The 21,708-nt window shown below is 46.4% G+C and overlaps 1 protein-coding gene across 3 annotated transcripts in view; it reads left to right on the forward strand.

The window, feature by feature from the left end:
- Positions 1 to 19,603, forward strand: part of OTUD5 (OTU deubiquitinase 5) — a 44,231-nt gene extending 24,628 nt beyond the window's left edge. For all 3 annotated transcript variants that reach the window (XM_033172956.1, XM_033172955.1, XM_033172957.1), the window contains 7 exons: positions 9,970 to 10,034; positions 10,861 to 11,017; positions 11,190 to 11,338; positions 13,423 to 13,608; positions 13,796 to 14,006; positions 15,490 to 15,603; positions 17,490 to 19,603. In XM_033172956.1, coding sequence (XP_033028847.1) covers positions 9,970 to 10,034; positions 10,861 to 11,017; positions 11,190 to 11,338; positions 13,423 to 13,608; positions 13,796 to 14,006; positions 15,490 to 15,603; positions 17,490 to 17,611 — 1,004 coding nt within the window. In that variant the 3' untranslated portion in view covers positions 17,612 to 19,603. The remainder of the gene's footprint in view (positions 1 to 9,969; positions 10,035 to 10,860; positions 11,018 to 11,189; positions 11,339 to 13,422; positions 13,609 to 13,795; positions 14,007 to 15,489; positions 15,604 to 17,489) is intronic.
- The last annotated feature ends 2,105 nt before the right edge of the window (positions 19,604 to 21,708 follow it).

Raw genomic sequence — 21,708 nt, forward strand, 5'->3', positions numbered from 1 at the left:
TCAGGGTGACTAACAGCAGGTTCAGTTAAACAGGTAGATTTTCTTAGAGATTGTTTTTTAATATTAAGGGTTTTATTATGCCCCTTATAAGTAGCTAATGCCATTTTGCAGTTGAGCGTGGGAAATACCACCGGGAATTCCACTTTCAAAGAACTGGGTTTTTTAAAAAGTTACCTACAGTTTCAGTTTCTATCAAAATATGTGCAGATTTTCCCCTGCTGTTCTTCAGTGTGGCGCCATTCTAACGTTTCACTGGGTCTGAGGACCTCCATACTCGATTGGGTGACTCACTTTGTTTTTGAAAAGGAGAGTCTCGAGAAGGTGTTGGTTTGTAAATGCTGGGGGAAACCAGTTGTAAGGTGAAAGCTGGTAGGGAAATGAGGGGGAAGGAGGATACCTGCAGCTGCTCAGCCCAACTCATGCATGACACTCTACTGAAGATCTCAACAGAACCCTTGTCACTTTAAAACTTGCTGTCTGGGGCTGGTAGTCAACTACGTTTTTACTCAGAGTAGACCAAATAAATTAATAAACATGGCTGAGTTAGGTCCATTAATTTCAGTAGGTTTACTCTGAGTAAAAATATTGGATAACTCAACATGCACACCCCATTTCCCACCCCGTCTTCTGTGATGGAGTGGAATCTCCCAGAGCATGGAACTACTTTTCTCTCACATTCATACGACCTCTGGCCTCTTGTCCTGAAATGGGCCTGAAGCCGTTACAGTAGCAGAAGAGATCATGGGCACAGTCTATGATTTTCCTTTGATTCTCTTTTCAAAGGCCACTCTTCAGTTTCCTTGTCATGATTCGGTTTCGTTTACTCTCTCTGGAATGAGCCTTTCTCCTCAGCTGTAGGAGGAACAGAAACATGGTGGTGTTTAAGAATACACACGAAGAAAGGAAAACATGCAACAGGAGCTGCCAGAACTGGTGGGTGGAGCAGGGTGCAAATGGAAAGCATGGTGGATTTAAAAAAAAAATCAATGACTTTTTTGTCAAAAACAGGAAATCTGTACTGCTGAGTATCAACTTCTGACAAACTCAGGTTTCCAGTGTAGGATATGCGTGGAACTATCAGACTTCTGCATTTGTCCAATTTGGTGGGTTTTTAGCACAGAATTCAAGAGCCAGGATGCAAAGAAGTGTGCAGTGAATTCTGCGTGTCCAAGGCAGTTTAAATTTGTGTTTTTCGAAACAAAGCGAAATCGCCCCCTCTCCAAATCCACTAAGGCAAACCACTTTTGAAATGTGTTGGGGCTCTGAGAGGCAGGTTGTGGTATAGCATGAGAGTTAGCTGACCGAAGAAAGAAGTTTAGAAGAAAATCCCATTGACATTACCAAGGTCTTGTGAGTCTTAGGCTGTGTATAGTGCAAGGGGTGGGAGAAGGAAGATTCCTGTGGGTCATGGGCTCATAATTTTAAGGGCATATATTTGCACCAGGCTCCATCTGGGGGATCTAGTAAAAAAAACCCAAGGTAGAACCTGCAAGTCTGAAGTCTGCTTAGCTTTGCTATGGTATATGTAGAGTAGCATCCAGGATCCAAGAAGCTCCATGTTTTGGTGCTAAAACTTTGAAAGAGGGGTGTGATCAAGCTGTTTTGTAGAGCATGTTGACCCTTACTGATCTTCTCACTAAGGAACTGCTGATATGCTTCCAAGGAACCCAAGGTTCCTTGGAACAGAGTTTTGAAAACCACTGTGCTAGGCAAACTGGCAGAAATCTGCTGGATTGTACGTCATTCTTAGCTGGGTGTGCAAAATTTATAACCTTAAAATCAGACAAAAAACGGGGTGGGGGATAGGTCTGTAAAGGTTGGGGGAGGAAGAAAGGCAATTGCGAAATTCCGTTGTGTGAAAAGATACAAAATGTGGTTAACGCTTAAGTTGTTTCTTTCTATACGCTTTCACAGAAATGGTCAGCGTATTTACTATAAATTTGTTATAAATTCTGCCACTAGCTGTCCTCATTCTATCGTAACATTGCTATATCAAATAGCAGAAGCTTAGAGCTAAAGAAAAAGTCGGCAAGATTTCAGGGGATGCCTACATAGAATTGGAAGAGACCGTGAGACTTGTCTAGTCCAGCCCCTTGCAATGCACTACCTTAGGGAGACTTATTAAAAAACGTTGTTGCTGTTTTGGGGTTAATACAGATGGAGGTGGTGGCTGCTTCCCCCAGCCATGGATGCATACTGCCACAGGGGTTGCCATTGCCAACCTTTTTGGGCCTCCTTGCTCACATAAAGCAGCTCTTTGCACTTCTCTTTTTGTTCAGAACAGAATGGAGAGCGGGGTATCCAGTCCTGGGATCCAACGAAATGTGGGCATGTTAAAGGGGACTTGTTCAGTATAAGAGAAGCCGAACCAGTCCAAACAGAAATCGAGCAAGAAGAGCAAACAGACTCTTGTTCATTGTGAATTTTTGAGGGTGCATTTACTGAGTCCTTTTGCAGGTGTCCTACTGATGGGCAGGGCACACTGGCACTGCATTGACAACCACCACACCAGAGGGTATGTTATGAAAAGGCATGAGTTGGACTTGGGGGTGGTTTCTTCTTCTTTCTTCTTCTTCTTCTTCTTCTTCTTCTTCTTCTTCTTACATTTTACATATTACTTCCATTCATCTCTTAGCTCAGTTTTATATAGACTTCCCAGCTTATCTTCTATTGGTATCCTATTTCATATTCTTAGTTTGCTACATCTCCTAATGTTTCCTCTCCCCTTTATTATTTCCCTTTTCCATTCCTTTGTCGTGTCTACTGCCGCTCATAGACTTATCCCACTTGCCAGTTAACCTTAATACCACTCTTTTTAAAAGTATTCTTCAAAATGCTCCCACTTGCCTCTTGTTTTCTTTTCATCATAATTTCTTACTTTGTGGGGGTGGTATCTTCTGGCCCTTGTAGATGTCAGAAGTGGTTTGGTCCCGCCATTGTTGCAAGTATGCCCAAGGCATTTGCTAGGCTACAGTAAGACTGTTGGGTCTGATAAAGGGGTTGAGTGTTATTTTTGGTAGAAGGCCTTCCTTCTAATGATAAATGGGGTAGTCGGTTGGGGAAAACAAAAAACTAATTAAGATTATGATAGGTAGGTAAGGTAAAGGAACAGGACCCCTGGACGGTTAAGTACAGTCAAAGGCGACTATGGGGTTGCGGCGCTCATCTCGCTTCAGGCCAAGGGAGCTAGTGTTTGTCCACAGACAGCTTTCCTGGTCATGTGACTAAACCAATTTTGGTGCAATGGGACACCATGACAGACATCAGAGCGCATGGAAACACTACCTTCCCGACACAGCAGTACCTATTTATCTACTTGCACTGGTGTGCTTTCCAACTGCTAGGTTGGCAGGGGCTGGGACAGAGCAACAGGAGCTCCCCGTCGTGGGGATTTGAACCGCCTACCTTCCGATTGGCAAGCCCAAGAGGCTCAGTGGTTTAGACGCAGGTGGTGCTGTGGTGTGACAGGTATGGAAGCATGACAGGACAGTTCAGTCAAAGCCTGTAGCACTTCTGCCATTGCAAGGCTCCTTCCCCGATTATACAGTTTGCACCAGGGTTTGTGTGTGTGCAACAAATACGCTTTATATAGAGTCAGACTGTGAGCTCCCTATCTTAGTTGCCAGGGGCAAAGGTCTGTGCTAACTCTGCTTCCTGAGTCCCTTTGACTGGAGATATGTGAATGCGTTAAGAACTTGACCATCTGACTTCGGTTTTGCAGGGGCTTGGATAAACAGAAGATTCTAGAAAACATTTTCACAGAGTGCAACTTTGTCCTTGAAGTGGTTTTTGAAAATCATTCAGAGATGGCTGGATTTTCAGGAAAAGAATGATTGCAGCCAGTTGCTGCAGTGATCTGTCCTGGGTTTGTCCACCGGCCCATCTATGTGCCAAACCGCAGACACACAGCCTTTACCTACCGCTTTCCCCTATTTCTTATTTTTCTTTTTGGTTTGGTTTGGTTTTTGGCCATCTCCATCTTGTTAACTATCCAGTAGCAACCTTGGCTTGGATTGCCTCATTCCTTTATTGTGTCTATTCCAGCCCAGTTCCTCTCTTCTGATTCTGATAGGCATCCCCTACTCCATTGCAATGCGCTTTGTTTAGAAATGTTTTATAGTTACAGGTTATTCCTAACCTGTAGTGGCTTCCTTTTTGTCCAGGCATATATTGTTCATTAAGTGTTTATCCATTAAATCCACCTTTCGCCAGGAAGGTCCCAGGAATGAATATACCGGTATATAGTATCAACACTGCACTAAGAAGAATACCACATACTGGTAGACAATATAATTTATCATTTAAAAAATCTCAAACAGTAAAGCTACCAAGTAGCAGCAGCAAAAATACACCCATAATGCTTAGCTTTCTCTTCAGAGAATGAGCTTTAAACCCCCCCCCCCCTTTTCACGGGACCTTAGATGGGATTTACCCCACCTACGTACATTCTTTAAAGATGCACTATCACGCTTAAAATACTGGAAATATTTTAAAATTATGTGGGGAAATATTATGGGGAAATATTACAGCCTCTTTCCATCTTCAAATGTGATTCAAGTCCTGCAGTAAAATCATTCTGTTTTGCCTTTGGGGTTTCCCCAGACTGGCTGATACAGTACCTGCCCTTTGTGCTTTTTTTGGCTACAAGAGCATTGAAACTCACCTCTGAACAGCAGATACAGAGGAAGTGATTGTAGTAATGCCTCCAAAACGGAAGCTGGCTGTTTTTAGAGACCATTCCGCTGATGTGAGCCAGCTTTCAAAATCTTTTGACATAAATATATTTAACTTGGGCCAATGGCTGAAGCAAAATTGCCCAGACTTGCAGTTGCTCATTATCACTGGCTGTGACATCAGGTTAATCAGGCCAATGGCAGAGGGCTTACCTCTGAGACAGCTGATTTTGCATGAGAGCAAAGACCCACCATGCAAAGCTCATTGCTGGTGCCAGGTGTCCTGAATAAGCTGTTCAAGATTCACTGGCTTACAGGCTTGCCAAAGGTGAAAAGCATGAAGAGGGTCGTTTGCAGCAGAACCACTTCCCATCCTTTAAAAAGGCAGCAGAAAAGAAGCACCATGTTTTGAACTTTTCAGAGAAAGGCTTTGAGGTTATTGTTGACAGTTCTATGTGAGTTATTAACCAGTAGTGATACCTCGGAAATTCTGTGAATTTGAACTGCTTTGAGATTGAAGCTGTACGAGGCATAATCACCCAGGAGTTTCAACGATGCTCATGTCCTGCTTTACTGGCAAGTCCCTGGGTCAGAGAGACATTTTAGATATTTACAGTGAGCCTCGTTTGTCTGTCTTTGTGGTTGTGCTTGGTGTTGTGTTCCACTTTTGTGCCTCACATAGTATGTGAACTCAGAACAGAGTTTGCCCTCACCCAGTCCTATGTCAGCTTTTGAACAATTTCAGTAGGTGTTCTTAGAAGACATGTAAAAGCTGAACAATGAAATGAAATGAATTGGGGCTGCTTTTGTCTCTGTGTTTCTGCTTTTAGCAATTTTGCTATTGCCTACATTTTAAGATGTAACCATCAGGCCCTTAAATATTACACTAAAAGGAAAAAAAGTTTACTGTTACCCTTACCCTCCCTCCAGATCTTTAGGAAGGAGGCTGTGGAAAGCCATCATATGTTTTATAGCTTGGTTGATCAGCCTGAAATACAGACTGGGAGTCAGGTATTCTCAAGGGGTCTCACAAAAAAACAACAGAGTACAGTGGTACCTCCGGTTACAAACTTAATTCATTCTGGAGGTCCATTTGTAACCCAAAACCATTCTTAACATGAGGCACGCTTTCACTAATGGCACCTCCTGCTCCTGCCACACTGCCAGCACGCGACTTCTGCTCACGTCCCATGGCAAAGTTTGCAAAAAGGGGCATCTACTTCCGGGTTAGCGGAGCTGGTAACCCGAAGCATTCGTAAGGAGGGTGGTACGTAACGCAAGGTTCCACTGTATAGTACTAAAAGCTGAAAATGCAATAATTAAAACAAAACAAACCTAATAAGCATGCAACATAAAGCTTCCTTAACGGAGAAAAAAACCTATATGCAACTGTAGCCTCTCATTTCCTACCAAAGTTTTTCATTGCCCTAATTCTTCCTGGGGTATGTTTTGGAGCGTGGACTAGGCCTTTCGTTTCTGTTTGTGTCTTTACTGAGCGGGCCTCTGTGCACGTGCACAGATCATCAACAAAAATGGGGCTTGGAGTGGTGACCACAACAGAAGTTTCGTAGAAAAGCCGATGCCCATGTGACTTGCTGGAACTGCCAGCTCTACTTCCCCACACCAGAAACCACATCCTTGTTTACATAGAGCTTAGAGATGAGTCACATACTCCCTTGATGCATTGCACAGCCCGCCAAAAAGCTGTTGACCCGTCCTCATCTGCCTGTTGCTTTCTTGCTGCTACCTTGAGGGGCGTAGAAAATTAGCCTCGGAAGGTAGTGTCCTATTGCTATCACATAATATAGGGAACTGCCTCTTCACCCCCTTGCACTGTTGTAGGAAATGCCATGGAATTACTAGCACACTGTTTAGAAGGTGGTCTGTTTGTGTTTGATGAATGATGCTGGGGTCCCCACCCTTACACCGTCCCATGTGCCATTTTCAACATCCTGCTGTTCGTGGGCACATACAAGGGTTGCCGTACAAGGCAAGCCACCTTCTTCTGACCTGCTAATTCCGTGCTGCCTTGAGGCAGGCATGGGTCTTCTCTTCATGCAGTAGAGGCTTTCAGTATTACAAATCTACTATTTAACTGGGAAGGTTAAGGGCCACTGCCGTTCCATCATATGGATGTATCGCAAGACAAGGTGAAGCAGGTGCATTGGGATGCCATTAAAGGCAGCTGGGCACAAGTCAAATGGATTTGACTGTTGAAGCACAATGTACTCTGTGCACAATCCCCAGAAGGAATAGGAGTGGCACAAGAAGATTTGAATGGGGCTTGTGCTGTTGTCTTATTATAGTTTTGGGTGGTGCTGCTGGAGTTTGTCACCTCCGGCACCAAGATACTCCCCACACTGGAGCTCTTATGGCTGCAGTTCTTATGGCCCCCAGTTTGGCTTGGGGGTGTTGTTGCTTTGTTTATGGGTGGCCTGCGGAGTCTTTGTGGCTCCTGTTTGGCTCAGAAAAGAGCAGCCCTAGTGTTTGGATGCACTGAGGGTGCAAGAAAGTCTTTCCCATTCCGAAGCATACATAGGTGGTAGCAGTGGTTGCAAACAGGCTGTGGAGGCAGCAGGGAAGTGCAGAGGGTGGAATGTGAGAGAAGAAGTAGGAAAAAATCAGGCATGGGAAGGGAAGCAAGGGGAAGAGGGAGGGGAAATGATTGCCGGAAAGTAGAAGAGAAGAGAAGCAGGAGAAAGTTGCTGTGTTTGGAGAAGCAGCAGAGGCATCATCTCAAGACGCTTCGCTATGTACAAAGCATTTGCTACTCTTGGGCTTAGAAACTTTTTTCATATGCTGTCTCTTGACCTTGTGGTCCTGTGTGGTTGTCACAGGTCTCTTTTCTTCCTGGCATTTCCCTTCTACTCTCACCTTTGAGTGTGGTGATGATCTCAGCCTCATTCTCCTGTCTCTGCCACCACTGGCTCCACATCAGGAATGTGCCTCCCCAAAATACTATTCCCAGGTAAGGGCTGCTGACAAGCATCCCAGGGTAGCTAGCTTCTTCTCTCCGCCTCTCCTCGGTGTAAGTTGATTGGGCTGGGTGGGAGATTCAGGACATGGCATGTAGCTCAGTAGAGTCTTTTGGATTTCTTTCTTGCCTTGCTTTATAAACCATGTCCCCTGATTATGACTGGAATTCTGTATACTTGCCACAAATGCTGTTGAAACTGCTTTTCACTAAGTTTTCCCATTTCTTGCACAGTGACTACCTCTACCATCCCCCCCCCAGCTGCTTCCTGAACCTTGGCCCATCCCAGTCCTTTCCAAACTCAGGAGGCTGTTCTCTCCTCTTCTTCCCGCCGCTTATGTTATTTTCTTTTGACCTGACTGCCCCAGAGCCATGGATAAGTTTGGACCACGCAAAGCCAACTTACTTATTTCAGTTTCTTATGCCTTAATGAGAATTGAGGCTTTGGAATTGCTTTGGGATCCCTCTGGGTGCTGCATATTGAATCCTAACTTCTTTTCAGTTAACAGCGGTATTTTGAAGTAGAGTCCATATAGGCAATTCAAAATAGCAAGGGATTTTGGCACTTTTCAGTAATTGGTTGCAGATAGCTGTGACCACCCCTCAGTTACTTTGCCTTCCAAGGTAATCCACTTTGCTGCAACATTGCTTCTCTGATGCTCCCAGAGCTGGCATCTGGGTGTTTTTTCTACACTTGCTCCTGGAAATGGTTTGCACATCTGCAAAGACTTTTTGTGATGTTGAAAAATCTGTAAGATCTTACTTTTCAGCGCATCTGTCAGTTTCAGTACTGGTTCTGATCAGTTTCATTAGCTGCCTTGTTGTAGGTTAGCTGACAATAATGGAACTGCAGCTCCCAGTTTCAATCGGTTTTAATTGTTAGATTACTCAACTAAAGCTTTTGGTGACCCAGCCTGTGCAGAAACGAGCTCTGTGTGTGTGTTGCAGAAATACCACCAAACAAAAAAAATCAGGGGGGAGAGAAAAAGTAGAAATAATAGGCCCACTACTTTTCCAGCTGTAAACCAGATAAACTAGCATTAAAATGTTTTTTTCTGATGGAGTAAGTGACTCTGGGAGGAATTTAAGGTAGCACTATGTCAAATGTCCATCAACGAAAGCATTCAGCTTCCCCTATGGAACAATCCCCATACACCTCCCCCCACCCCCGTGTGCTGTTCTGGGGTACTCCCAAGCCCCCAGAGCCAATTTGGGGGTGTGGGTGTGGGTGCAAGAGCAGGCAAGGGTGTGAATAGCCCTGTTGACCCAGCAGAAGTCCTTGTTTTGGCTTCTGCTTGAGAACTCATCTGACCTCTCAGTGTCAAGAGGACAGGTCCTCATAGTTCAGGTGACAGTGTACTTGCAGGCTGAGTAGGTGTGTTGCAGCCACAAGCCTTAGCCTCAGCTACTAACCAAAATCTGTCCTGTGGGGAGGTTTTTTCTTTCCTGACCCTAAATATGTGATCAGTCAGGTCCCTCTGGGTGACACATGATATCGGTGTTACATGCTTCCAAATTAATTATATGGTGCTTTTTAGCCAAAAGGCCCCAAACAGCAGTAAACGGCAGTATTAAAAGGATACAATATTCAGTAGAGTGCAATAAACTGCCATAAATCAACAGCAAGCAAAATGGTACAAGGCTGCAAAAAAGGAGGACCAAAAGAAAGCCTTTCAAAGCAGGAGGATTAAAGGGTGCTCTCGCCAGCTCTACACCTGACACACGCGTGGCTGTAAATCAGAATAGGCAATAGAAATACTAAAGAAGCTAACCCCAGGTAGAAGATTTAAGGGTGCCCAAGAAGTGTCTGCAGCCTGGGAGCCAAATGTTGATTGCTGTCTTTGGGTTTGGAGCTGGGGATCGAGGGAAAGGACTGTTCTAGGCCACCTTCAGCACTTGCCATAGCTGGCAACTTTTCCCTTTTCTTGCGAGGAATCCTATTCGGAATAAGGGAATTTCCCTTTAAAAGGGGGGAAGGTTGACAGCTATGGCACTTGCATCTGCTTGGTTGTTGTACTGTGGGGGAAGAAGAACTCTGATGCACAGCTTGCAGACGAGAGGAAACCCACATGCCTCCCTTGGGGTGCTGAAGACAGCACTCAGTGGGACCATCCCAGGGTTTTTGAGTACTGGAGGAATCAGAAACTGATCTGGGGTTCACTTGGCTACAGGTGCCTATATGTTGCAAATCAGCAACTTCAATTATGGAGCCGTGCTACATGCAAGGAAAACTAGGTGCTTTCAACCCTGTCTCTCTTTTCTGCTTAAGAGTTAAGCAATTGTTGGGTTGGGTCAGTGACGATCTCTCATTTCTTTTTGCAGCTGACCAGGTATATGGTGACCAAGACATGCATGAAGTGGTCAGGAAGCACTGTATGGACTACTTGGTGAGTGACGGAAGGAATCCAGAGGAGGGTGGGCTTCTGCCTCCACCTCTAAGCCTGACCTTCAGGACTGTGTGTAGCAGGCATTTTTTTATTCTGTGAACACAGGCAGCCCATAAAGAACAGAGTCTTGCCAATCTGAATCCCTGCTTTAGCTTCTTCTCCAGCTGTTACTTCTGGGCACTAAGGAGATTCTTCCTACGAAAATATTATACCTTCCCTCCTTTGGAATGCTACAACTGATGCTACAGCCACTATTCTTTCTCCTCCTCTCCCAACCACCTCTAAATTATTCAGATAAACACACACACCATATGTATATGTATAATCTCCACACCGTGTCTTAAATTGCAGTTCAGGAAGCCATCCATAAACTGCTTGAAAGGTGTTTGGCACGCCCTTCCCTTGTGGAATCCTGTTGGCACTGAGGGGACTCTTAAGCATTACCCCAACTATACTGAAGCTGCTGCTGCGGTGGCGGCGTGGAGTGTGTGTCGTGCGTGTGTGTTGTGTGTTTACAGCTTCCATGTGACTTGGGTAATAATGTTAAATGACCCAATTCCATGGTTGGAACCACTTTACACATTATGCCCAATGGCCCAACATGATTAAGTTGTTCAACCACTGCCCCATATGTGTGGAACCCGCCTTGAGCAAAACAGTTCTAATGCAGCATGGGCGCCCCTTGTTCTCTGCAGGTTCAGCTCTCCTAATGGGTTGTGGCAAGAATCCTTTCCTGGAAAGGCTCTCCCACCTCCCTATGCTGTTTCTTGCCCCAAGTGGGAGCCTCTCTCCATCCTTCTAACCTTGAGGCCCTTTCACATTGCAGATGAAGAATGCCGATTACTTTTCCAATTACGTGACAGAAGATTTCACCACTTACATCAACCGGAAGCGGAAAAACAACTGTCACGGCAACCATATTGAGATGCAGGCTATGGCAGAGATGTACAATCGACCTGTGGAGGTTTACCAGTATGGCACAGGTATGCATGGCTCCTACTTCCTGTCCCCTAGCCCTTGCCCGTGCCAGCCCTGGGCTGGGGATGCCAGCCTCTCAACTGCCCCTATAAAGCGTGGTGATGGCATCCAGCATGTTTGGGCAAAGGGCAGGGATTATGCTACACCTCTCACTGAGCTGCCATCTCTCCCTTCCAGAGCCCATCAACACTTTCCATGGCATCCATCAGAATGAGGATGAGCCCATCCGAGTGAGCTATCACCGCAACATACATTACAACTCTGTGGTGAACCCCAACAAGGCTACCATTGGTGTGGGACTGGGGCTGCCCTCCTTCAAGCCAGGGGTGAGTCTTTCCTGGATGGGTTCTGGGGAAGGGAGGTCACTTTAGCCGAGGAGTTCAGTGTCACTCACTACCAGAGTGTCCTCTAGGGGTTGAAAGGTTGGGATGTGGCAAGGTAAGGCTTGATGGATAAACAGAGGGCAGGGAGAAATCCAATTGACTAAGATGTGTACCTGATCATGTAAACTTGCAGTATGATCTGTGTATTTTTATTTTTATAAAACGTTTCTATCTCATCTTGCTGTTATCAGCTACTCAACTTGGTGGTGTTGCATGAATTTGAAATAAATGGAAAATCTTGCTTTCCAAATTTGCTTGTTTTTGTTAATTGGTTGCAGCCGTTTCAGGAAGAAACCATGGAGGGAGATTGGAGAAATCATGAATTTGAAATGTTCCCATAGGAAATAATTTAAATGCTCGCCTAACGAATGATTTCCTGGGAATGCATTGTGTTCAGAAAGTGGGACCAGCATGTATTTATATCCTGCCTTTCTGCCTAATAACTGGGCTCCACGCTACTGAGAACAAGTAAAAAAAAATACATAATAGAGTAATAATATGTGTTGGGCATGGGACGTTGCACAGGGCTGTTCTCAGGTACTGGCAGCTGGCTGGTTGGTGCTGCCTGCAAGCTCTCGTTTGGCCCAGCTTCGTCTTTACCTGCCACACCCCTGTTGTTATGTTTGGTGCCAGGTGTAGAGCAGGTAGCGCATGGCTTTAAAAACGCCCTTGCAAGCCAAATCAGGCAAGTGAGTCAGAAGTTCCCAGTTGCTGCTGCTGCTACTGCAATGACTGTTTCAGCTGCTACCCCTTGAAAATTCCATGGTGCCAGGAGCGGCCCGGGACATTGTGCTGCTAAAGACAAAATCCCCAGTGCAGCCCCCCACCTCCTCAGCACAGCTGGGTGCCCACCACTACCAGCTGCTTGCTGCCTCCTGCTCCTCAACCCCTGTGGCAGCACACCCCTCTACTCACCCCTGGATTGCCCCAAAGAGGAGTGTGCCGCTGCAGCTGCCGGGGTCAAGGAGCAGGAAGTGGCAAGCCTCTAGCAGCAGTGAGCGCCCAAGTCATGGCTAGTCCTGGGTACTAGCCACAAGGGGCAGGAGATGGAAGCAGGGGTACTGGCTTCACCTGTGGGGAGGGGAAAGGCATGATGGTGCAGGGAGGGAGTGGTGGCGCCACTGCTGGCAGGGAGGCATCAGGAGGTATAGCCCCCTAACCAACCACTTGCTCATCTCACAGCTTCTCCTGCTCTGCTGTCCTCTCCTCTCCAGGTGGCTCTTTCTGTTGGCAAATGGGGCAGATGAAGGCACTAGAGGTCCTCTCCCTCAGGCCTCAGATATAGCTCAGCTTGATCTGGTGAATGAGGTGGGGCTGAATCAACCCACCCATCTGAAGGCTGGGGCATTTTGTCCAGAGTGCTGGGCCTGCCAATCACCATCGCATTTCTGATTTGGCCGTGTGGCGATTCTGGCAGAGCAGGGTGAAGAAGCATGTAAAGAATAGTATCTGTAGGATGCCTTCCCCAGCCACTTCCAAGCCAACCTCAAAGAGGCTGGAGAAGGATATCTGCTGGCTGCTGGGAGACTATCACCTGTTTCCTCCCCCAGATCTGATGAAGCTTGTCCAGCTGCATTTAAGATGAATTAATCTCATCCTTCCTTTATCTACAAGGGAAAAATTGAATAGATATGTGCTCTTCCAAGGCACCTTTGGGCAAGTTCCTCCCACTCTCACCCAGATTCTTTGTTTCATTTGTGGGCAGAGTCCACATAGCACATTCTGTCTGCCCAAGGATTTCTCCCCTGCATGTATCCCACACCTTTCCCATATCTGCTTGGAAGGCTTGGGGGTGCCTCCTAAAACAAATGGGGAAGGGTGGAGGGAGTCCTGCTGTGCAAGCGGAAATCCTTGCGCTGGCAGGAGGCCTACCTAGCACTATGTGAAAGTATAGTTGCCCCTGTGGTTGTTTTCATGACTGAGAGGGCTTATCTCCTTTTGCTGTTTAAAACATGCAACCAAACTTGGGCAGCGGGTTTGAGCCTGGGACTCCAGTGGGCTTGCTGAACTCCCTCCACTCTCTGTAGTATGCGGAGCAGTCCTTGATGAAGAACGCAATCAAGACATCCGAGGAGTCATGGATCGAGCAGCAAATGCTAGAAGATAAGAAGCGAGCAACCGACTGGGAAGCCACCAACGAGGCCATTGAGGAGCAGGTTGCCAGGGAGTCTTATTTACAGTGGCTGCGTGATCAGGAAAAGCAGGCCAGACAGGTTTGGTTTATTTCCTCCGTGTGTGAAGGGGAAATGAGGGTTTGGGGACATCTTGGGGATCACTAGAGGTGAAGAAGTAAGTCTTTCCTTCTATTGAGACTGGCTGTAATACCGGCCCAGCTCAGGGGAACTGATCAACAAGATTGTTGGCCCTGAATGGCACCTCTACCTTTTCCCTTCTCCACAGCCCTGCAAAGCCAGCGCTACCTGCAGCTCCGCCACGGCGGCTGCAGCCAGCGGTTTGGAAGAATGGAGTGGCCGCTCTCCACGCCAGCGCAGTTCAGCGTCTTCCCCAGAGCACCCAGACTTGCACAACGAGCTGAATGCTGCCAAGCCACCTTCCCCTGGGAGCACCGCAGCTCTAGCACTTACAAAGCCCCCCTCGCCGTGTGCGCCTGGTAAGTGCCCCATGGGTCAGAGCAGGGAGCGGAATGACTCCTCTGGGTGGGGAGCAAGAGGGCTTAAGCTATGGCAGGGGCTGGGTGAGGTGGCCACTACGTCACAGGGAGACAAGCTTGGTTGTGACTTGGGACATGTGCAGATTAAACAATTTTTTCCCCAGGTGTCAGGTACATTCTTCTTGCACACGAAACTCCTGCAAGACGCATAGGTCTCTCTGAGCTCCTTCTGGTTGTTCAGGTGACAGGGCAAGGTCATGCATTTTGCCACTTTCACCACACCTGTAGACACCATAGTGCTGTTCTGTTTTGATCCAGCCTCCATAGTGCTGTTCTGCTTCAAATCACTGTGGTCCTGTGGAAGCTGCATCTCCTTTGTACGTTTAGAAGGGGGAGCAGAAGGGCTGTGGTGCAGTTACCATAATGCATTACTGTGGTATATTTCTCCACAGCTGTTTCCTCACTGCCATTTTGAAGGGATAGGAGAGAGGGGAGATTAGCTATCTGGCAGCCAAAGTCGGGAATGAGAAAAAGGACAAGATATTTAGCTTTCCTTACCTTGATTTAAAAATAAAAATAAAAATGGAGCGCCTTTCCAGTTGCATTGCTTGAGGAAGTTCACACTGACTGTGTTTAAAAACAACCTAGAATCTTAAAATAAATGAAGTAAGTAAAATAAAAATACATAACAGTCCTATACAGCAGAAGCAAGGCATAAAGTGTTTCTCCATCCAATAAGGTCTAGCTGTAAATGGGTTGAAAGCCATAAATGAGCCTGCAGGGTTGGAAATGAACATCCTTAAAGCAAGCTAAACACAACAAGAATTAAATATCCCAGAGCCAGAGGGAAGTTTTCACTTAGTACTGAACTTGGAGAGCCAGATAGGCCTACCTGGAAAGGCTGTTTTACTGCTGAGGTGCCACAGGAGAATGGGAGGGATTCCCCATTCATGCACCCACTGATTTAACCTCCTGTCAGTTTTGGATTTGGAAGATCTTAAGGTATGGGGAGGTGGTTTATTAGAACAGAAAAGTGGTGAGGCCAGCAGAGCAAGGGGTTAGTAGCTCTCCATCAGAATGACTTGGAATTCTGGATTAATATTTCTCTCAGGCCTAAAGGAGGCCAAAGAGAGATAAATGGTGTTGTTTTTTTAAACACACACACACACACACACACACACACACACACAAATAAATAAAATAAAAAACACTGAGATTTTGGCCATCCCACAATATATACTCTGGTTTCTATCAAGGAGCAACCTGATAATAGGTAAATTATACCAGAATATGGTCTGACTAATATATAAGGGTTCAGAATCTTTTATCCATCACAGGAAAACACCTGCAAACTTTAAATTGCCTTTAAAGGAATACCAGGGGGCAGGGAATTGTTGGAGAGAGTGTTGAGAATTGACCCTTAGGAGATGAACATCCCCTTTGCATGCAAATAATTCTGCCATCAATCTGCACACCTACCCAGGTACAAGCAGCCAGCTTTCTGCAGGCGGTGGCCGAGCAACCCCTCCCTTAGTGTCGTTGTATCCAGCCCTGGAGTGTCGGGCAATAATGCAACAGATGTCACCCACAGCATTTGGTAAGTGCCCTCCCTTGAGCCAAGTATTGAAGCGTTAAGGAGATGTGGCTCTTTAGCCATTCAGAACCTTATCTTCTTTTCAGGCATTCTGATGCTATAGCTGAAGACTCCTTCAGTTTTCCAGTACAGAACCCTGCGTTCAGTGGCTGCTGTTCACAATATATATAACTGCTTAGTGTGTATATGGAGAGGAGACAGGTCAAAATTTGTCGTTCCAAGCTTGAGCAAATCTAAAAATGCCAAGCCTTGTGGGAAGATGACAGAAGAGAAGTCAGCTTGAGCAGTTATTTAAGTGAGGGTTTCTGGGCTGCTGGAAACACACCTCAGATCTGTTTTCATTTTGATGTTTTCAGCAGGGTTGCCATATTTCAAAAAGTAAAACCCTGAAAATTACCTAAGATTCAGGACAAAGCTACCAGGATTTTCACGAGATTCTGCATGATTTACAGGGCAACTAGCTCTCTCACATTTTCCCTGGCCCTTGCACAATCTCTTGGGAGTCAGCTGGTTTCTTTGGGAGGAGGAGGTCACATACCTCCTTTTGTGGTCTTCCCGCCTAATTCTTCCCTGACTTCACGCTATGGAAATGGTGGGCAGTAGGGTGGGTGGGGAGGAGGAAAAGAAGTGCTGTAAAAGGGAATCATGGATACTAGAGCCCTGTGAGTACAGCAAAAGAAAAAAAGAATTGCAATTCCAAAATTGTGTAAAATTCAGATTTATATTTACAAAAATTAAAAAGGGTGAGAGCTTTCAGATGAACTAGGTTGAGTGCCAGAAACTGAAAACTGCTTACTCTGAAACGGGAATGCTTGGAGCACTGAAATGAAGTATTGTTTCCCCACTCCATGTGCAGTTTTATTGTGGCCATCAAGGTGAAAGCATCCAGTCTGGAGCTTCAGCGGCTGTGGTGGCAAAGAATGGGGTGGACATGGAACTATAATGCAGTAGACCAGGGGTCCCCAAACCAAGGCCCGTGGGCCAGATACGGCCCGAGGGACTAAATTATCTGGCCCGCGGTTGAATAGGAGGGAAAGGGGGGGGGGAAGAGTTAAAGTAAAATTAATTTCAATTTGGTTGTTGTAATGGATTTGGGATTAGACAATGGAGGTTTAGAAATACAGTGATTGCAGAGGATAGTTTAAAATGATAAATTAGATTTGTAAGTTGGAAAAGTATTTAGTAAAAGATATAAGGAAAATGTAAGAAGGAGAAAAAGTAACATGGGGATTAATTGGCAATAACTGTGAATCAGGGTTAATTTGGGAATCAATTGGGGGGGGGGAATCGGGAAAGTCCGCGAAAGTAAAAATGATATGTGTAATGTAAGTGGTTAAATTGGGAAAGAATTATTGATTACCCCAGTGAGAGGGGGGTTTGTTTAGTATGCTCCTCTTAGTGAGAGAAAGGGGAGTTAGAAAATTGTAATCATGTATTGTAATTTGGATTTAATTGGAAAACCTTTAATAAATATTATATAAAAAAAAAACAATTATCTGGCCCGTGGCAACCCCCGCCGCCCGCTCTTACTGGCACAGCTGCCCACTTCCGGGTTGGCGGAGCACCGGAAATAGCTTGTGCACATGCGCAAACGTCATTTCCGGCGCACTTCCAGGTCGGAAGAGGCCCATGCACATGCGCACAAGCTATTTCTGGTGCACCGCCGACCCGGAAGTGCGTCGGAAATAGCGTGCGCTCCCTTGCCCTCCGGCCCACCATGCGATCGGCGCTGGAGGAACCAGCCCAAGGCCTGGTAAGTTTGCCGACCCCTGCAGTAGACTGTAAATGGTTGACTGTGTGTGAGAGGTGGTGGGAGAACGGCTAGTGGCGGGAGTCGTGTGATCCGCAACTCCACCTGTGACCGCTTCAACCCCTTTGTCTTCTGCCAGGCTTGAGCGACTGGGATGACGACGAGATCTTGGCTTCGGTGCTGGCGGTGTCACAACAGGAGTACTTGGAAAGCATGAAGAAGAGTGCCCTGCACAGAGACAGTGGTTCAGACAAAAGTTGATAACTCGTTTGCATCTCCTGTGTTCGCCTGACACCCCTTAGGTGCATGTTTTGGCAGGAAGGATGATAATACCTGGGACCCCTCCCCTCCTCTGCTGCTGCTGATCAAAGCTCCTTCGGCTGCCCTTTTGCCCCGTCATTTTTTGGCTCTTTGCATCCAACCTCCAATGTGCTTGGGGGAGAAGCGAGAGAAGGACAGGACCTCCTCTGCAAGGAGCTGGAACACGCACAAACTGGGGCATGCTGGGCTTCCCCCTTCATCAGCCGTTCCTTCATTATTGAATATATCTATATATATGATCCAATCCTAAGTGAGACCTCCCCACTTTTGAATGGGAGGGTTGCAGTTTGCTTATAGGGTGGTGGGAAGGTGGACTCTCCAGGCTGGGTTTTGGGGAGTGGAGAGAAGCTCAGCTGCTTCTGTGGAAGCAGAGTGTGACTGCAGGGCCCACCAGGTTCCCTCACCCTTGGGAGCTGGGGATATAATAATGTTCAAGCATGAAGGGGGTTGGGGGGCTAGCAGTGTGTTGACGGTTCTTTCACCTGCCCCCTTTTAACACTAGTATCCTGGCTTCTAACGGAAGGGTCTTCAGTGGAGTGGGTCCCTAAACCTGCAACCATTTGAAATCACTCCGCCTTCATCTCTAAGGAACAGCTCTGGTCATCTGCAGGAGGACCACCTCCGCGGCTGATTTTTCTTGCTCCACGTGGCAGCCTCTCTTCTCTTTCCCACTTGGGTGTCAGTCCCTGTTTGTTCACGTGTGGCCCCTGACATCTGGGAGAGCACCACAGGCTCCCGACTTTTTGCCCAGCCATGTGGTCTCCCTGACGCTGTGCTTCTTGGCTTTTTGGCCTCTCCCGCTGCTGACTCTTCTATTCTCCCTGTGCCTAGCAGCGGGGGAGGAGGAACAGGGGGAACACACCATTTGTCATTCCACGTCAGCACTTCCTAGAATGGGCCAGGCCTTTAGCTGCATCGTGGAAAGGAGGTGTTGGTGACAAAATGGACTCTGGCACAAGGTCAGAAGCTGTAGGCAACAACTCTACAATGTTGGGAAGGCCCCAGGTTGTCCTGTGATGAAAGTAGACCTTGAATCCCACAGTTGGGACCCATGCAAATGGTGGGGGGACCTGTCCCACGAGGACCCTTGACTGTTGGCAGGCTGGCCTGAAGGTAAATTAACTTCTAGAAAAGAAAGATCTCCGGCAACCTTGCCTCTTCCGAGTGTGGTGTCTTCCTAATTACTGCTGTGGTTATACAAACCTAATGTGGCCATTTATTTTTTATTCTCGGATCCTGGGTGTGAACAAATGTTTCTGCCTTCCCCGTTCATGCAAGGGGCACAGCACCAGTGCACTCAGCTACTCCTGCAGCTTCATGTTGTGTCCAAAATTCATGAAGGGCTGGGATTTGCTAAAGGTCCTGCCCTCTTGGCATTGCTTTCTGAGGCTGCAGAGTGGCAGCTTTGAAAAGGGGTGGGAGGGAGGTGGGTAGGTAGTCTACTGCTTTAGGAAGACAGGTTTCAAAGTGGTATTTGGTGCCTGAAATAAAGTATTGATCTATGCTCTACTTCTCTCTTCCCCACCAAAAAAAACACCTTTGAGAGAGGTGATTAACTTCCCTGTCCAGAATGAGAAAATGAAGCAGGAACAGGTGAGGGTGTACTTGAAGTCTGAGAACAAAGCAAAATATCCAAACCTCTTCCTCTGATGTGCTTTCTTGTTCCTACAAAACCCTCTCATGGGTAGCCTTTCCTTGCTTCTCCAGGGATCCCTTTACGTTCATCTCCCATGATTCCCCCACAAGAGTTTGTAGGTGGAGCCACTGGTTATCAGCATCTTAGAACTGAAAGGTGCACATGGGCCAAACTTGGATGTGCCCTTTGTCCCACCCCATGTGCTGGTTTACTGCCAATTAGATATTAAAATTCCTTGACCAGAAATGCCAAATTCTGCAAGATCGTTATAAGCAGAATAAATCATGTAAATATTGCTTTGTTTGATCGAGTAAAGTAATCAAATAGATTTGCAATACATTGCAGTGCGTGGAGGATACACACACACAAGCTACTTAACTGGTAAGCACTCCTTTAGCCATGCCTCATAAGGGACAGGCAAGGCCTGTAATAGACTTACTGGAAATTGAAGGAGGAGTTCCTTTATCTCCCCCCCCCCCAATGTTATATTCACCATTTTTACCTTTCAGGATCTCCATTGCATAGAGGGTTGGCAACTTAATTTAAAAAAGGAATCTGAGATTCTCAGGAGCCTGGTGGGTTCCATGACCGAAGGCTGTTTTAGACAACAGTCATCCAGTGAAGCTGTGTCTCGTATGTTAGAGTTGAGCTTTTGTATTAGACGGGGGGGAAGACCAGTTGAACAAATAAGCACAGTATCTCTGGTTGATCTGTTCTTTTGAGCTGGACTTCATTCCTCACTTGCCCTCTCATCCCTGGTGCACCGTCTACTGCTGTTCTCCTGGAAAGACTCTGAAAGGGTCAGCGACCCATCATTACAGTTGGTGCCCTACAACCAGTAGGGAAGAACAGGTTTTTAAGTGCCACGTGGCAGCCAGGAATTGGCATTTGATCGCATTTCCAATCCAAAGAGTTACATGTACAACTGCGGCTGGCTAATAGGTAGCAGGGACTATTCAGAGAAGAACCTTCATTTTATAGTAATTGTTTCATCGCTGGGCTCTAGTGTATCTTACACATCACAGACCTGCTTTCTAGAAAGCGGAAGAGTAGCCAGGCACCATGCCTTAAGTAATTGCCAATGCCAGCTTATCTATTGTTGCTACATTGGCACCATATAACATCAACCCTGAAGGAGCAGTCACCAACCCACTGATAACCAGCCCTCATATTTGCTGACATTTGGGCAAAGGGGGGTAATTGGTAAGCAGTTGCAGCCTGCTTCCCTGGGTTAAAATAGCTACTCAAACCATGGCTAAATGAGCTTTTGCAAGTGATTTGTGCAGCCGTCAGAATAGGGGAAGTGCTATTGGCTAAGCCTAAGGGAGCAGGGAGCAGACCCAAGTTTGGTCAAGAGAAGAGTCAAGGCTTATCCTGTTTTAGGTAAGTGAGCAGGCAGAAAGCAGCTACAAACGTTTTACCTGCCATAAGCAGATATGAGCTGAGACAAGCTGAGGATATGTACTAGACCTGGTCCGCACATGCAGTAGAACAGGCAAACTCAGCCCTCCAGATGTTTTGGGACTACAACTCCCATCATCCCTAGCTAACAGGACCAGTGGTCAGGGATGATGGGAATTGTAGTCTCAAAGCATCTGGAGGGCCGAGTTTGCCTATGCCTGCAGTAGAATAAGGTGACATGACCTTCAGTTGTCAATTACAGTGGTGCCTCGCAAGACGGAAATAATTCGTTCTGCGAGTGCTGTCATATAGCGAATTTTTCATCTTGCGAAGCACCAACGGGAGAATAGCGGTTTGACCAAAAAAAAATTTTTTTTTTGTCTTGCGAGGCAAGCCCATAGGAAAATTTGTCTTGCGAGACAGCCTTTCGCTAGCGAATGCCTTTCGTCTAGCAAGTTTTTCGTCTAGCGAGGCATTCGTCTAGCGGGGCACCACTGTATTAGAATGCTTTCCTGTGATTTAAGTGGGTGGGAAAGCTTTGTAAACTAGTATAGCAGGAAGTATGCTGGGATAGAACCTTTCTCCCAGTGTGTTAGTTGCTTTACTTGCAGGAAGCAATCAAAAATGGAAACCCCCTCCCCTTGAAGTGGTGGTACAGTCTATTGATATTTTACCACTTCATTCTGCTGCATTAAAACCTCACGCACAACCAAATTGAGCAATTTCCACATAAATCATCATAAAAATAACATAAAAATAATATAAACAACAGCAACAAAAAACCTAAACAATAACCCAGCCCAAGACTCTATTCAGCAGCCTCAGCTTTTGTAGCTGGAGAGTCAGGGCCCCATTCCAGATTGCAAAGCAAGAAGCAGGTATTTGGAGAACGGATAGCTCCATCGGTAGAGCACAAGACTCTTAATCTTAGGGTTGTAGGTTCAATTCCCACGCTGGAGATTCCTGCATTTCCGGGGGTTGGACTAGATGACCCTTGTGG

The sequence above is a fragment of the Lacerta agilis genome, chromosome 16 (assembly GCF_009819535.1).
Source record: "Lacerta agilis isolate rLacAgi1 chromosome 16, rLacAgi1.pri, whole genome shotgun sequence".
Taxonomy (NCBI): domain Eukaryota; kingdom Metazoa; phylum Chordata; class Lepidosauria; order Squamata; family Lacertidae; genus Lacerta; species Lacerta agilis.